This window comes from Pteronotus mesoamericanus, unplaced genomic scaffold, assembly GCF_021234165.1.
Source record: "Pteronotus mesoamericanus isolate MK-2021 breed Mesoamerican mustached bat unplaced genomic scaffold, CSHL_Meso_final contig_163, whole genome shotgun sequence".
NCBI lineage: Eukaryota > Metazoa > Chordata > Mammalia > Chiroptera > Mormoopidae > Pteronotus > Pteronotus mesoamericanus.
Window position 1 is genome coordinate 2,107,880 of NW_026555064.1, and position 17,392 is coordinate 2,125,271.

The 17,392-nt window shown below is 36.0% G+C and overlaps 1 protein-coding gene across 5 annotated transcripts in view; it reads right to left on the reverse strand.

Moving 5' to 3' along the window:
* ARFIP1 (ADP ribosylation factor interacting protein 1) overlaps nt 1–17,392 on the reverse strand; it is an 87,231-nt gene that overhangs the window by 51,089 nt on the left and 18,750 nt on the right. For all 5 annotated transcript variants that reach the window (XM_054562435.1, XM_054562426.1, XM_054562443.1 and 2 more), the window contains one exon: nt 13,098–13,199. In XM_054562435.1, coding sequence (XP_054418410.1) covers nt 13,098–13,190 — 93 coding nt within the window. In that variant the 5' untranslated portion in view covers nt 13,191–13,199. The remainder of the gene's footprint in view (nt 1–13,097; nt 13,200–17,392) is intronic.

Consider the following 17,392-nt stretch of genomic DNA (forward strand, 5'->3'; position numbering starts at 1 on the left):
CCTGGGTCTCCCCTTTAACTAATATGTCTAACCACATACCTGTCTTTTCCACTTGGATTTCAAATAGGCATCTCAAACTTTGTCTCAAATTCGCTGATTATACATTAAACCCATATCACCCCCAAAGAGAAAAAAACAAATAACCTCTAGCTTTCATTCCTTTCAGTTAACGGCATCTCTATTACCAAAATCTTAGTCAAAAATCTTAAGACTTATTTCGACCCTTCTTTTTCTTTCATATCCACATCCAAACTACCATCCGATTCTATTAGATCTACCCTCAAAACATATCCTGGATCAAGCCAATTCTCTCCACCTCCATTGCAACCACCCCAGGTTAAGCTAGCATCTTATTCCACCTGGATTTTCCAAGAGCCTCCCAGCTGGTGTTCCTGCTTCTGTCCATGACACAAGCCTCTAACTCCACACGTCAACCAAAGTCACCCCCTATACCAAACTCTAACAGTCCCCAATCTCACTTGACATAAAACACAGACAATTAAATGCTCTCAAAGGATTACATGATTTGACTTCACCTCCTACTAGCCTCTCAGGCTTGCAGCCACACTGTTTCTTCATAGAGAAACAACCTGCCTCTATTTCAGGGCCTTTGTACTTGCTGTATTTTCTTTCTGGAATGCTATTCTACTAGGAATCCGTAGGTCTTGCTCCTTAGCCAGAAAGGCTCTCCCTCAACAACATATGAAACAGCAGCTCCCACAGCATTCACACTGGCACGCTCTCCTCTGCTTGCCTTGTTTATTTTTCTCACAGTAGTTACCACTAAGTAATACAGTATGTGTAGATCCATTTATTTTTGTCTCCCCTCATTATATTGTAAGCTTCATGAGAGCAGGCAGGTTGCCTACTTTGTTTACTGCTATATATTTAACACCGTTGAGTAGTGCCTGAGATATAGTAGCTGTTCAATAAATATTTGTTGAATAAATGAATTTGAGTGAACTAAAGGACATAACACCATTAGATAAAGTAGCTGCTAGAGCAATAGGTTTATTTCAAAATTTAATGACTATTTGCTTAATCTTACTATATATTAGACCTTCTGGGAAAAGAAAAAAAAAAAGATACAGGCTTTGCCTGAGTGGAGAGGCAAGATATGCAAACATTAACATAGAAGTTGAAGTTAGTATCAGAGTAAAGACAATAAGTATCCGGAATTCAGAATAGGGACTAAGTCCATGAGAACCAAATAGGAAAGGCAAAAGTACTGCTTAAGCTCTTAAACAAGGATTTATTTACAACTGGAACCAACATTTAGTGAGCACCAACTTCCTGACAGCCACTGCTCTGGACACTACAGACACAGCAGTGTAGGAAACAAAGTCTGCCCGTATCGGACTCACGGCGGGGGCAGACGGAAGGGACTGACTGTAAACAAATCAGTGGATCGATACATGAGGTGATTAAAATCCTAGAAGTAAGTAGTAAGTACTTAGAAGGTTTTGTTGGTTTCTATATTTTAAGGCAGGATAGTAGAGATACAAAGTGAGAGGCAAAGGATGCTACATCAAGTGGGGTACTCTGGGAAGATCGCTCTGAGGAGGTAATATGTAGGCAGAATCCTGAACAAAGTGAGGGAGTGAACCATGTGCCTACGTGGGGAAAGAACTATGACTTAAAAGGTAAGAGTAATGTTCTACTTCTTTTTTCTTTTTTAAAATTTTTTTAAAAATTGTATTTATTATTGTTAGACAGAGGGGAAAAGAAGAAGGGAGGGAGAAAAACATCAATGTGTGGTTGCTTCTCATGTGTCCCCCACCGGGGACCTGGCCCACAACCCAGGCATGTGACTTGACCAGGAATCGAACTGGAGACCTTTTGGTTCGCAGGCCCGTGCTCAATCCACTGAGTCACACCAGGGACATTCTACTTCTTAATTGAATGGTAGACAAGTAGTATTCACTGTACTCTGAATTCACCTCATTGAAATATAATTCACACGCCCTAAAATTTGTTTACAGAGTTGTTTTGCCACCACCACCAATTTTAAAACGTTTTCATCACCCTAAAAAGAAACCCTGCAGCCGTAAGAAGCCATTTTCCATTCCTACCTTTCCCCAGCCCCTGAGAACCACTAATCTACTTTCTGTTTCCATAGGTTTGCTTACTCTGGACAGTAACATAAATGAAATCATATGTATCCTGTAGCATACTAGGTTCAAGGTTTATTCATATTGCAGCATATGTCAATTCATCTCTTTTTATGGTTGAATAAGATTCCATTGTATTATCCATTGTTTATCCATTCATCAGCTGATGGATCATCACTTGGATCGTTTCCACTTTTTGACTATTATGAATGATGTTGCTATGAACATTAGTGTACATGTTTTTGGCTGAGTTATATGGTAATTCTATGTTTACCTTTTGAGGAATCATCTGTTTTCCAAAATGGCTGCGCCATTTTGCATGCTCAAAAGCAGTGTACAAGGGTTCTGATGTCCCCATATACTCACCAATCCTTACTATCTTTTTGATTATAGCCATCCTATGAAGTAGTATCTGAATGCAGTGTTGATTTGCATTTCCCTGATGACTAATGATGTTCAGCATCTTTTCATGTTCTTATGGGCCATTTGTGTATCTTCTTGGGAGAAATGTCTACTCAAATCTTTGGCCCTAGTTTTAGTTGGGTCATTTATCATTTTACTGTTGAGTTGTAATGCACAAATACTTTATCATATACATGATTTATAAATATTTTTTCTGTGGGCTGCCTTTGCACTTTCTTCTTCATGGTGTTCTTAGAAACACAAAAGTTTTACAAGTTGATAATGTCCAATTTATCTTGGTTTTTTTTGTTGTTGTTGCTTGTGCTTTTGGTGTCATATGTAAGCAACTAAAGCGCCTAATCCAAGGCTGTTAAGATTCAAATCTATATTTCTCCTCTAAGAGTTTTATAGTTTTAGCACTTGACATTTAAATCTTTGACCCATTTTCAGTTAATTTTTGAGTATGGTGTGAGGCCTGGGTCCATCTTCATTCTGGACAAGTGGATATCAAATTGTTCCAGCACCACATGCTGAAGACTATTCTTTCCATACTGAAAATTGTCTCAGCACCCTTGTCAAAGCTCAACGGGTCATAAATGTAAGGGTCTATTTCTGTACTCTCAGTTTTGTTTCATTGATCTATGTCTTCCTTATGCCAGTACTACACTATTTTGATTACTATAGCTTTGTAGTAAGTTTCAAAATCAAAAGTAGTGAGTCTTACAATTCTGTTCTTTTTCAAAATTCTTTTGGCTTTTCTGCATCCATCGCATTTACATAAATCAGTTTGTCGATTTCTATAAAAAGGCCGGCTGGGATTTTTAAATAGTGATTCTGCTTAATCTGATCAGCTTGGGGAACGAACATTGCCACCTTAACAAATTAAGTCTTCTGATCCATGAAAATTAGATATAATCTTTCCATTTACTTAGATTTTCTTTAACTTCTTTTGACAATGTTCTATAGCTTTCAGTTCTAACATCTTGCACATATTTCTGAGTATATTATTTTTGATGCTATTGTAAATGTAATTGTTTTCTTAATTTTATTTTTAGATTATTTATTCCTAGTGTATAGAAATAAAACTGAGTTTTGCTATTACTCTTGTATCCTGCAACTTTGCTGAACTAATTAGTTCTAAACACACTCAAACAACATACAAATGGCACAGAGGTCTGAGACAGCTATGTTTATTGTATTCTTGAAGCTTACCTGGAAGAACAATACTCGTTTGAATCATCTGTCCTGTCACAAAATGTGTACATTTCCAGAAAAGATATATAGGATATATGTATCTTGGAGAGAAGAAAAGTAGTCGGAAAGAAGAAAAGTAGTAATAGGTTAAACAGTAAATACGATGATTGTTATCTCTGATTACCTAAGTTTGCAAGAAGTTACAGGGACACCTTCCATCTTATCAGACATAGCCTTCAGGAGTAACAACTTCTAGTTGTCAGATGATACTGCATCTTACCCAATGGTTTCCCAGGGGTCCTTTATACAACAAAGTGCTTCCAGAAAAAAAAAATCCTATGTTCTTTAGGTAAAACAGGTATAAAATTTGAAAAGCACTAAGGCCTCCCTATGCCCAAACTGTTACTAACGGAAGGATTTTAACCAAAAGTGGTACAAATGGGTCCATTCATATCCTGAACTAAATTATCATTTTGATAGTGGTCTGGCAGCTAAGTGAAACACAAAATGGTATGCGCTATGTGAGAGGAATATATGACTTGTAGATAACAGTATTTTATGCTTGGCTTGTTGGCTATTTTCTGGTTAAATATATATTCTCTAAGTAATACAATTAAACCTTACAGTTCACAAAAAGATAAATGTGCCTTTATATATTAACCCTTAAATTTTTTTGAAGCATCTCAATTATAAGGCTATGCCTAGCTTAGTAACATTTTAAATATCTGCTTCTGCATTCACTCCTATAGTTTCCAGAATACATTTGAGACAATGAGCCCATTTATAACCAATAACATAAAATCCCTTATTTGCATTTTTATGTCACTGACATTCAACTCAAAATTTAAGACTTTGCAAAGCTGTGTTTAACTGTACAGTAAAATGGAATAAACCTGAAGTTAACTTTTTATTCAAGCTATGAGGGTAGTGCCACAGTATTTAATAGTTTTAAAAAATAAGTATTCAAATAATTAAGCTAAAACAAAATATAATGCTTTTAACAAAAGACTTTCATGTATATTTTAAGTCCTTTTCAAAGGATACATATAACACTTGTAGTAATTAATAGCTTCCATAAAACGGTGAGGGGTGCTACTTTTCAATCAAAATAACTTGCTTCCATTTTGCATATCTTAACTGAGGTTAAGGACAAAAGTGAGGTTAAAAAAAAAGTAAGTTTAGAATTTATGATTTAGCATGGTAATCTACTTTTGAACTAAAGTTAGTGCAAGACCAACACATAAAGAACACAAAATGTTCAGCAAATTTGCTTTAAAATATACATCCTTAAAAAGATGCACAACAGTGCAACAGATTAGCAGAACTAGATATTTTAAAATTAATCCCCCCTCCCTTTTGCTTAGGGTGAGGAGAAATCGTGAATAAAAGAGGGATTCTCAAAACATGTACTGACACCACCAACAGTCTGTAAGGATTCTCCAAGTAGTCTATAAATCACATGCACTCTCTTCTCCCTTAGTTTCCTTACGCTAAATTCTCCTAGTTTTTCTCTTATCTACATCTTTTAAAATGGCTTGGTGTTCTTTACTGGTTCTAGTTTCTCTATGAGAGAAAAGTCCTAAGTCTTACCTCCCTTCCTCTCTTGGTGACCTAATTGATCTGCCTCCCTCATCTAAGCCTTGTCACTCCTGAAATTTGTTCTTCAAGTTGTAGGCAGAGACAACTATCTACAATGCAAATCGGACTGAAACACTTCCATTTTAATGTCATTTAGTGGTCACTCTCCACTGCCTTTTAGGTCAAGTCCAAACTCAAATGGCTTTAAGGTTTTGCAGGATCTGGTCCCTACTTATCTCTCTAGCCTCATTTCTCACACATTTGCCCCCACGTTTTCCACTTCAATAATAGTGAATTTTTACTTTTATGGTGTAACACCTTTTCAGGGCTTTTAGAGTTGCCTCTGATGGGAATATTCTTCACCCTTTTTTTTTTTTTGGAGAGAGGTTTAAGTTTGTATGGTCAGAGAACAGATGATAGTAGACTGTAATTTCACAAACAGCTATAACAATCTCTCATCCCATAAGTTTTTCTGCAATGTGACATTAACACCCCTGAATCACAATAATCCCCCCCAAGCATTTATTTATTTATTTATTTATTTATTTTTTTAAATACATTTGTCTCTGCCTCCCCCCCACCACTTTCCCTTGCCCCCTCCCTCGTTCCCTCCTTCAGGTTCAGCTTGGACAGGGATTTGTGATCTTTCCCTACTCCTCCTACCAGTTCTCACATCATGTGATACTTGGGCTAGCATATCATGTCTCTCGTGGTATTAAAAGTAATTTGTCTATATCCTCTCTCCCTGCTGGCTGTAAGCTCGCTAAGACTAGGGTGCTTATCAATCTTGTTCCTCTTTAGTATTTCTAGCATCTATCAGATATAATACTAATACTTCATTTACTAAGAAATTTTCTCAATTTAAACATCCTGTCTCATTCTTCAAAATGGATAAAACCTTCCAAAGCATTTACATAATATAATTGTTAAACTGAAAACTTTTAAGTTAAATGTTCAATGCATTTTGATAATTTAAAATTTCCCTTTGTTGCTTAATGGTTAGCAGCCTATAGGGAATATCTGTCAGAAGCAAAGTTTTTATTCAAACAGACCCCCCACATCCCCAATTCTACTGTAAACATATTGCAACATCCTTAACATGCTCATAGTGGCTTCTCTGCCTCCTCTCCACAATTATCTTGAGTCAAAGCTGATTATTCTCCAACACTCTACTTATCAAGTAGGTAGAAGGCAGGGTCAGCATTTTCTCAGCCCTCCACTGGTACTTCTAAACTACCAATTCTCAAACTTTAGTTTGGGTAAGAAACCCGAGAAACCTATTAAAAATACAGATTCTTCTTAGCTGCCTGTTGTGATTCTCATTAAGTCGGAGCATGGAGCCCAGGAGTCAGAATTTCCAATAAGTAAGCCCAGTGATTCTGATGCAGGTAATCCTTCGCCTACACTTTGAAGAACTCAGTTGTAGAGAACTGCTTTCCTACCCTTGTGCAATACTGCCCCCCAGCTCCCACGTCCTTATGCGCCACCCTACCTCACTGCCCTCTTCTATCCAGTCAATCCCAACCATTTATCGAGGGCTCTGGCATGTCCAGGTCTTCTGCTCTATCCCCAACTCTAACCATTATCCTGGGTGTTCCCAGCCTTTTGCATGTCACTGGGCGCACTTTCAGGGAATGATTCTGTGTTCAGTTTGCAATTCCTTCCAAACTCATACATAAGGTGTCTAAGCTGAGTTTTCATAGCTCATCAAAACCATAGTCTACTAATGGCATGGTATACAGTTTGTTGCTTTATTTTTTTAATACAAATGATGAAAAATTTAAAATGAAATAAAATCTATCAGATGAGCCTGCCTATCTATGTTGATGCAGAATGACTGGTTGTGGTAATAACACTTGGTAAAGGTGTATGATTTTTTTTCCTAAAAACCAAAAGTTGGTAATTTCAACTGATTCAGGTTTGGTAATTTGTAGTTGAATAAAGAGCCAAAAAAAGTGAGGGCAGATACAAGATATATTAGACTAATACAGTGCAACACAACCTACACTTCAGTCTCCAACTGCATTAACCTCTCCATTCTATTGCCTCTCCCTCTCCATGACCCGCTCTACTGAGGCGACTGAAACTCCCATGGCCACTCTGGACCTTGTCGTCAGCCAGGAAGCAGCACTTTTGGAGTCTGAAGTCTAATCACTTACTTTTGGTCACGGTCTCATCCTATATCTGTTATTCCACACGATCAAGATAGTGAATCTCCTGGCTTATCTATTTTCTCCATTTTATCAACACCCCCACCCCACATACTCAATCTTATTTCTTTCTCTCTCCCAGTCTCCTCCCATTCATTTAACAAAGAACTTACAGTATCCTTCTCTTTTGGCATTTTACTGCCTAGCCTCTTGGCCTCACCCTATCCCTGTGGCCCCTAAGTCTAGATTCCAAGTAGTACTCAAGTTTGATAAGAATGAAATTAGGCACCAATTTGTATCAAGGTAGTGCTGAATTCATTCAAAGACTACCACTGTGGAAATATTTGTGTGTGTCTACATTAAAAAAAATCTTCCTAGAGATTAAAAAACTTCTTTGTGAATTTGTTTGTTTATAAATAAAAGCACAACTACAGATTATAATTAAGATAGATAAGGATTCAGCCTTTCATGAAAAATTATAGTTTTTCACAATTTTTTTTAAAGATTTGATTTATTTACTTAGAGAGAGGGAAAGGGAGGGAGAAAGAGAAGGAGAGAAACATCAGTGTGTAGTTGCCTCTGGTGCACCCCAACTAGGGACCTGGCCCACAACCCAGGCATGTGCCCTGACTGGGAATCCAACAAGCGACCCTTTGGTTTGCAGGCTGGCGCTCAATCCACTGAGCCACATGAGTCAGGGCACAAATTGCACATTTCTAATCTAATATTTTGACCAGAAGTTTAACAATAAATTACAAATATGCAGGTTATAAGTCAAAGAGTAATATGTATTCTTTAGATGTGAACTTTACTAATTTTTAAAAAATATTATTTTTATTTAGAAACAAAAATATTTTTGCTGCAAACTGCGATAATACTAATTATCCTTTCCTCTCTACATAGAGCTGTTGCCATTCATCTTAATAAAAAGTAATAAACCTGAAAACATTGACCTATGTTAAACTACTGCCAGAGGATCGCTATGACAAGCTCTTCCTTTGAAATCTCTATATGGAATGTGAAGAGTCTAACGAGAGCCTCTCCTGGGACAGACTAAGAAGGAAAATTAAATGAAAAATGAAGCATCTGCAATGAGTCACAAAAACATCTATAATTTCACTGCCTGTGCAACAGTGACACCAACTGGCCAGCAAAGTTATGACAATTTAATAAACTACCATCTTCATTTTATACAAGATTACATTTTTTAAAGTACATTATACAGTATGTATTAATAAAAGGCATTATATAATTTCAAACAACAAATAGGTACAACAGGAAGACGTATATAAGTAAAATATCTCAGAAAACTGGGTATGATCCAGTTTTACATAAGATCTTTCCTAGTCTATAAAATAATCTAAAGCTAAGAAATACATTTTAACACTTTTATGAACTTTTATCTATAATAAAATAGAAATACAGATTAAATAGAATTTAATTAAATTTCCCTTTTATTGCTCAGAAAATCATGAAGCAAAAGTGTGCCAAAATTTAGGGAAATAGAGGGTGTGACAAAAGTAGGTTTACAGTTGTATGTAAACAAAACAGAGTTTAATATATTATTTATTAATTATTGTATTATTTTCCATATAAACAACTGTGGACCTTCATTTTCACTACCGTGTATATTTGCCTAATATTGAGTGTAATACAGCTCTTGAGTGTAATTTATTCATAACAGTCAAAAGATACTTTTGAAATACTGCTTTTTTATTCATGATAAAAGGCTCACATAGCCAATTTTTATTCAATTATTATTTTAAAGCATATTATATATGTAATAAACTCTCACCATGCATATATTTTCCAAAAAACAGATACAAATGGAAACATTTTATGATGTTGAATTTCTTCAGCGAGGTGCGGTGTTGTGGTTGAAGTGGATTATTTCTTCTAAGGAGCCTTTCCCACTGGTAAAGTTCACATTCACTTAGGGAAGAGACAACATCTCCTTTTTAACTTCTCTTCCTCTCAACAGAAAATAAAGTAACTATGCAGGAGAATCTCCGAAAAGAGAATTTAACATTCCCCAATGAGTAAACTTACAAAGTTAACCAGCTTGAAAACTGCACAAGAACTCATACAAATATAGTATGTTTTAATGCACTTCACTCTAGTAAGAGTCTCTGAAGTTAAAATTTGAAAGGATTAAAAAAAACCTTTTCAGTGTTATCCAAAGGCAAATAAAGGTAGAGGAATTAAGTACCAGGTGCCAAGGCTGATGGCTAATACTTACTTGGTTCAGGCTTAATTACAACAGTAAGAAAGGTAGTGCAGTTTTACTGCAAGGATAGATAAAAAGACCAAGATATAAAACAGTCCAAAGGCCCTCCAGTGGAGAACGGAGAGTCTGTTCAATAAACAGTGAATATCAATGAGATATTTATAGGGTAAAAAGAAACCCTTGACTCCTACATTACATCATACACAAATTTTAATTCAAGATGAATCACAGATCTAAGCCCCAGAAGCAAAACAATACAATTTTTAGAAGAAAACAGTATTTTCATCATCCTGGGATAGGCAAAGATATCCTAAAAGGGTTACAGAAATCACTAAAAGGAAACACTGATAAATGGACTTCATTAAGATTAATAACTTCTGTTCATCCAAAGAACCAGTAATAGAGTGCAAAAGTAAGTTAGACTGGAAAAAAATTTCTGCAACACACATATTCAAACAAATAACTTATATCTGGAATATGTAAAGAACTCCTACAATGAATCAGAAAAGGCACACACCCAATAGAAAAATGGCTCAAGTATTTGAAAAGGCTCTTCATAAAAGACAATATCCAAATGGTCAACATGAATATGAAAATATGTTCAACATCATTAATCATTAGGGAGCCATTAAGAAGGTGCATATCAAAACCACAATGAGATACTCTTACACTTCCTTTACACTAACTTACACTAACTTTAGACTGGCTAAAATTAAAAGGTATGACACCACCAAGAATTGGTAAGGATGTGGAAAATTAGAACTCTCACTCATTACTAGAACTGTCAACTGGTTCATTGACTTTGGAAAACTAGTTGATAATATCTACCAAACCCAAACATCATGCACCCATGACCTGGTAATTCCACTTTTATGTATATATCCAACAACAATAGGTGATCATATATACCAAAAGGCCTGTACAAGAATGGACACAACAGTTCTATTCATAACAGCCACATAGTGGAAGCAACTGAGGTATCCATTAACTGAAGAATGGATATACAAATTGTGGTATACTAACACAATGGAAAATTGTATTACAATGAAAAAGAATTAAATACTGCCACGAACAACAATATGGATAAACTGCCTAAACACAATATTGAGTGAAAGCCAGTCAAAAAAAGAGTACATACTATATGATTCCATTTATGTGCAATTCAGGAACAGTCAAAAGCAATCTTTGGGGAGAGAGTCGGAATAGTTGTGATTATCCTGGAAAGAAGGGATGTATCTTGCCTAGAATAGGGAAAGAGAGAGCCCGCTCAGGTCTCAGAAATGCCCTACATCTTGATGTGGCTGGTGGTTCTGCTGAGCTGTACACTTAACATTTGCGCTTTTTAGTATGTATAAGCTAAAGCTCAAAAAACAAGACAAAAAATAAAAAAACAAAACCCAGCAGCAACAATAAGAAAAAGGTTTAAGAGGGGAGGTGAATCTCCAAAATAATGCAGTATTTTACATGTATTGCATTTTTCTTAAACAAAGATCTTTAGCTTTCATTCAGGCTGTCTATTAGAATAGCAGCTCCCTAATGGAAGGTATTTTTATTCTCTGTTACGTCATCACTATCTGGTATATAGCATATAATAAGGATCTGCAGCATAAATTTGCAAAAGGAAGTGTTAGCAAAAATAAGACAAAGCAATCACTCTTTAAAATCTTGGTATAATAGGTTATTTGAATTAATAGAAGTTTATAAACAAATAGGTACAAATTTATAAAGGAGTAGGTATATAAATGATGGTAACTTGAGTTCTCTTATTATACAGGTGTGTCTCAATGTTTCAAATACCAGAAAGACTAAAACCTGAAACAAAAATTTCCTTTCTGTGCTCAGAGTTAAAGGTCTCTTTCTTCTGTGAGAGTCACTCTACACTGGGCAAGATGTGCTTAGCAACCAAGTTAAAGCACTTGCAATTAAAATAAACCTCAAGCCTGAAGACACATGTGTTCCCTCCAAAGGACTGCTGAGGCAAAAATAAGTAAAATCGATTAAAATGATCTAGCTAAAACACTGGTTCTCAACCAGAGGTGAGTAACTACCCCACCTCTGCCCCCCTGCCTGGGGACATTGGGCAATGTCTGGAGACATTTTTGCTTGTCACATTTTTGCTTTTGGAGGGTGCTACTGGTATCTAGTAGGAAGAGGCCAGGGATGCTGCTACCCATCCTATATGCACAAGCCAACCCTCCACAACAAGTAATTTAATCTGGTCCAGAATGTTGATAGTGCTGGGATCAAGAAATCCTGATCTAAATAAAATACCACCTTTTGTTAAACTTTAAAATATTTTATTCTCAAACATATTAAGTAAAGAGAGCCTCATTTATTTATTTATCCTCAGCCAAGGACATGCTTACTGATTTTAGACAGAGGGGAAGTGGAACAGAGGGCGTTAAACATCGATATGAGAAACATCGATTGGTGGCCTCCCTTACGCTGTCAGGGACCAAACTCGCAACCTAGGCATGTGTCCTGACCAGAAATCAATCCCGCGACCTTTGGGTTCACAGGACAATGCTCCAAACAACTGAGCCACACTGGCCTGGGCGAGCCCTATTTAATTAAACTGTAAAATAATTTAACTATCTTCCAACCATTTTCAAGAATATGAAACCGTATTTTTAAAGTTATTTAAAGTTGTACACATGTACCACAAATATCATAAAAAGAGAAGTTTAATGAAAATATCTCCAGAAAAAATAACCATCACTGTCGTTTCTAGAACTCTATTCAGCATATGACTTATTTTATCCCATTTAATATTAATATCCCCATAGAAGTAAATAAGATTCTTATTTATAGAGAGTAGGAAAAAAAAACTGGAAGAGATTAAATAAATACCTGCCCAAGGTTACAACACTAGAAATTACATAGCTGAAATCCGAGCCCAGATTATGTCCAAGCACATGGTGTTCCCATTAAAATACATTAAATTTCAGCTTCAAGTGAGAAGCAGATCAAAACTAAAAGCACCCCTACTTTCATTTTCCATTGAAAGCACTTTTGAAAGTGAACAGCAAAGGCAGGAGTAGTCTACTTAGGAATTCCATAGTAAGGACACATAAAAAAAGAGATTAGACAGTGCCAATGTTTAAAAGAATAATCTGTAGTTAATAATTTTTTCTCATAACAAACAAAATTAAGTAGTTTTGTAAAGTTACATGCCAAAATTGTCAGACACACTCACTCCGGTCGTACAATAGAATTACTGATAATAACATCGAAGTCTAAATGCCTACCGGCCTAGAGCTTAATCTTGACAAATCACTAATACGACCCACCTAGTCATCCCTACACGATAAATTAGATTCCTAGCATTTTGGTCAACCTAAGAAAATATTCCTACAATAAACTCTATTACTTTGGTCTCAACATTTAAGGGCTTATTGTGATTCTTTGTACTAAGAAAAAGAACTGTGGTTTTACCCTGTTAAAGCCATGTTCATGAGAGTCATCAACTTCTCCATTACTAGTCACTGGGATTTCTGCCGCTGAATTTTTGGGAGAATCTTGAGCCATGGTAGACTCCTAAAAAAAAAAAAAAAAAAAAGAAAAGAAAAGAAGAAAGAAAAAGGTAGTCATAAATAACACCAAATCATAAAAGGCAAATTTCAAGACTATATTCATGTTTATGGTATTTCAAAGCTACCATGATACCATTTTTAAAAATAATTACAACACATTTAATACATATATAATAAATAAGGTATTAATATACTACAAATGCATCTGTCTTTTAACACTGCACTCAAATTTCTTAATTAAAAAAGAAAGTTACTTGTTATAAATGCCAGGGAGCAATATCCTTGCCTTGTAAATAGTGTTATGATAAACTACCACTTACACCTGGGAAAATATTACAGTACAGAAAGGCCAAGCTTGATTATTAATTCAATTAAAGCAGCTCTGCTTTTCTTGTTGTACATAATGGGGTTCTAAGTCAGGTTTTGTCTAAAGAGTTTTCCTGATATAACAAAAATTTTTAAACCTCTATACTAGGAAAATTAAGTTTTACACTCTGGCTTTACTATTCTAAAAGTCAAATAATGCTTAAAAATTCATTCCTTAATTTTATAACCATAGAAAATAAAAATTCCTTTTAGAAACTAAATACATTTGATCAATAACAGAACATCAATTATGGCTGATAAACATTTTTCTTGCTCCAATCATATGTGGTTTAAAAAAAGTGTGGTTACAAGGTAAAATAACTTAAAAATAACCTATTTTCCCTTATTTAAAAAAAATAAAAAACTTTATAGAGTGAATGAGCTAAACAATTTATTCCACTTTTCGCAGAGAACAGGTGCCTCTCTCTCCTCACACACACTTACCAACCGTGCCCAGCAGAAGAGAGGCCCTGACAGAACTCTATGTGAGGGACAGAACTGATACCTAACAATACATGTTCGAACGCTCAGCCCCGAATCCAGCTGCGACTCCTGCTATCGCTCTGCAGAAGATCACCAAAATGAGACCAAACAACTCACATAAGTGTGTGTGTGTGCATACCTACATGTGTGTTTAATCTATAGGCCTGAACCTACTGCCAACAACATTAATTTAGGGGATTATTATAGGCTGTCATACTATTAAAACTGTTAATGTAAATTGTTTTGTGGTCTAGTCTCTAATTCTATAAAATATAAAAAGACTTATTAAAATATATCTTAGAGACATAATTTTGAGCAAATGAAGCCAAACTCAGTGAGTCCCTACTATATGATTCAATTAAAAAAAAAACAACCAATGAGTTTTCATGATTGTAGGCAGAATACCAGTTATCTTGGGGTGGGGAAATACTAAGTCTTGACTTTGAGGGTGGGACTTTCAGTTTTCAGTTCCTAACAACAAGTAAACAGCTGAACAGACTGAAAAAATCAACAAATCTTCTTGGATTCAAAAGCTAGAAGAGAAGCAACTGCTGTCCCCGAAAGTGGAGAGAGAGACAAGCAAACACAGGGAGTCGCGGCTTACCATACAGCGAGACTCCCCCATGGAAAGCGCCTCAGGACCAGTGCTCGGGTAGGGAAGCCTGAGGAATAGCTCCTAGGGGTTCAGTGTGGACAGCTCAGAGTTACAAACTCCAGGGAGGATAGGGAGGACTCCACAATATTGTGAGTTTTACCTCCAGGAGCTGGACCAGGTTACTGGAGTAAATACTGGAGAAAAATCCCCTCATCCTTCCAGTGGAGGAGAAATGGAACCACTCTGAAATACACCAGAGCTTTCTGTTCTTTCTGCTCTTCTGAACAAGGCCTACCACTCAGAGGAAAACAGAACTTAACCTGCGTGGGTATAATCAGTGCCTAACTGACCCGAGGAAGGGAAATACCCAAATCCAGCAAACTCTGGTCATTCTGACACACGAAAGAGGAGGTAGAGAAAAAAATGAGAAACAATTGTGAAGTTCATGCACAGAGGCATAGGCTCACTGAAGACTGAGACCTAATCATAGCACCATAGATATATAGGCTAAGTGCTGTAATGGATAAAGTAGACAGCATGCATAAATAGATGGATGGGCAGTGTCAGCAGAAATACAGAAATCCTAAGACCTAAAAAGAAATGTTAGAGATCAAAATCACTGTACTAGTAGACTGAATAACGACTTTGGGGTAGGCAAACATTTCTTGGGTATGACACAAAAAGCATAAGCAAAAAAGAGAAACACTGATAACATGGACTTCATCAGAATTAGAAACTTCTCTTAGAAAGACATTATTAAAAAAATTAAAAGGCAAGCCTCAGATTGAGAGAAAATAAATGTGATATGTGAATGCATCTGACGAATGACTGGTATTCCCAATACATAAATAAGTCTTATAATTCAATAAAAAAAAACAAACAACCCAAATAAAATATAGCCAAAATTTTAACAGGCACTTGGCAAAAGAAAATATATGAATGGCAAATAAATACATGAAAAGATGTTCAACATCACTAATCATGAAGTAAGTACAATTTAAAACCACAATAAGGTGCAACTATATACTCACTACATTGGCTGAAGTTTAAAAAGACTGACAATACTAAGCGATGGTAAAAAGTAACTGAAACTTTCACACACTACTGGTAAAAATGTAAATTGGAGAATTGTTTAGCAATTTCTTATAAAAGTATACAATGACCATATGACTCAGCCATTCTACACCTAAGCATTCACCAAAGGAATTAAAACAAATGCTCTGATGATACTTGTATATGCATATTCATAGTAGTTTTACTCAAAAAAGCCCAAAACTAAAAAAAAAAAAAAAAAAATTAAAATATCCACCAGCAGGTTAATGGATAAACAAATTGTTACATATAATGAGGTATTTCTCAGCCATAACAAGTAATGATTTACTGATATATGCAACAACTGTTGCTTAATCTCAAAACATTATACTGAACTAACAAAGCCAGACACAAAAGAGTGCATATTATATCATTCTACTTACACAGAACTCTAGAACATACAAAACCAGTCTATCATGACAGTTCAGCTATTGTCTGGGGAGCGGGGTTGGGTAGGGGAGGACTCACTGCAAAGGTGCACAAGAAACTTTAGAATGATGAAAATATTCCGTGTCTTGATTGTGATCATGGCTTCCCAAGTATATACCTTGTGAAAACTCACTGGATTGAATATTTAAAATGGGTTCCTTTTATCATATATAAATTTTAGCTCAATAAACTATTGACTCTTGATATTTTTTAAGGGTAAAATTCCATTCTATCATCCTTAATGGCAGAGATCTATATTTTTTCCAAACCCTAAATCCACTCACAGAGACCACGCTAGTCTGGTAGGGGGAGGTGGTACAGCCTGATTATAGTGCCCACATACAAGGAGGGATTAATTTGCAGCTCTGTAACTCAATAGCAAAGGAAATTTGTCATTTTCCAAACTATGCCTCCATGACAAAAATAAATTAGAGCAATACCTTTTCACTATAAAAATTACTGCAGCTCTGGCTGGTTGGCTCAGCTGGAAGGAACATCGTCCCATACACCAAAAGGTTGTGGGTTTGATCCCCAGTCAGGACACATACCTAGGTTCAGGTTTTGGTTCCCAGTTAGGGTACATGCCTCGGTTACAGTTTCTATCTCTGGTCAGGGTGCATATGGATGGCAAGTTTCTTTCTTTCTCTCTCTCTCTCTCTTTCTTTCTTTCTTTCTTTCTTTCTTTCTTTCTTTCTTTCTTTCTTTCTTTCTTTCTTTCTTTCTCTCTCTCTCTCTCTCCCCCCCCTCAAATCAGTAAGCATATCTGCCTCATTAAAAAAACAAACAAACAAACCCATAGTGCAGAGTCTTAACTGTCATTTATAGACACAGTCCCTTTTTAATCCAGAGTCTGAAAATCATAAGTACTTGCCTCTAAGAGAATATCTAAATAACAGCAGAGCATTAAAAAAACAAACAAAAACCCTGTTACTCAGATCAGGTGTCCCTCATCCTAGATCTTTTCTAAAAAAATTTTTAATTGTATTTTTTTCCATTACCATTTAATCCCCTTATACCGCCCCCCACTGTTGTCCAGGTCCATGAGTCCTTTTTCTTTTTTGCTCAATGCCTCTACCTCCTAACCTCCCCCGTCTTAACTGTTATCCTGCTCTCTACTGAGTTTGTCTCTATTTTGCTTGATAGTTCAGTCTGTTTATTAGATTCCACATATGAGTGAAATCACAGATCTTTTAAAACTGCAAAAGAGAATTGCCTCTTTTTGGTTTGCCAAG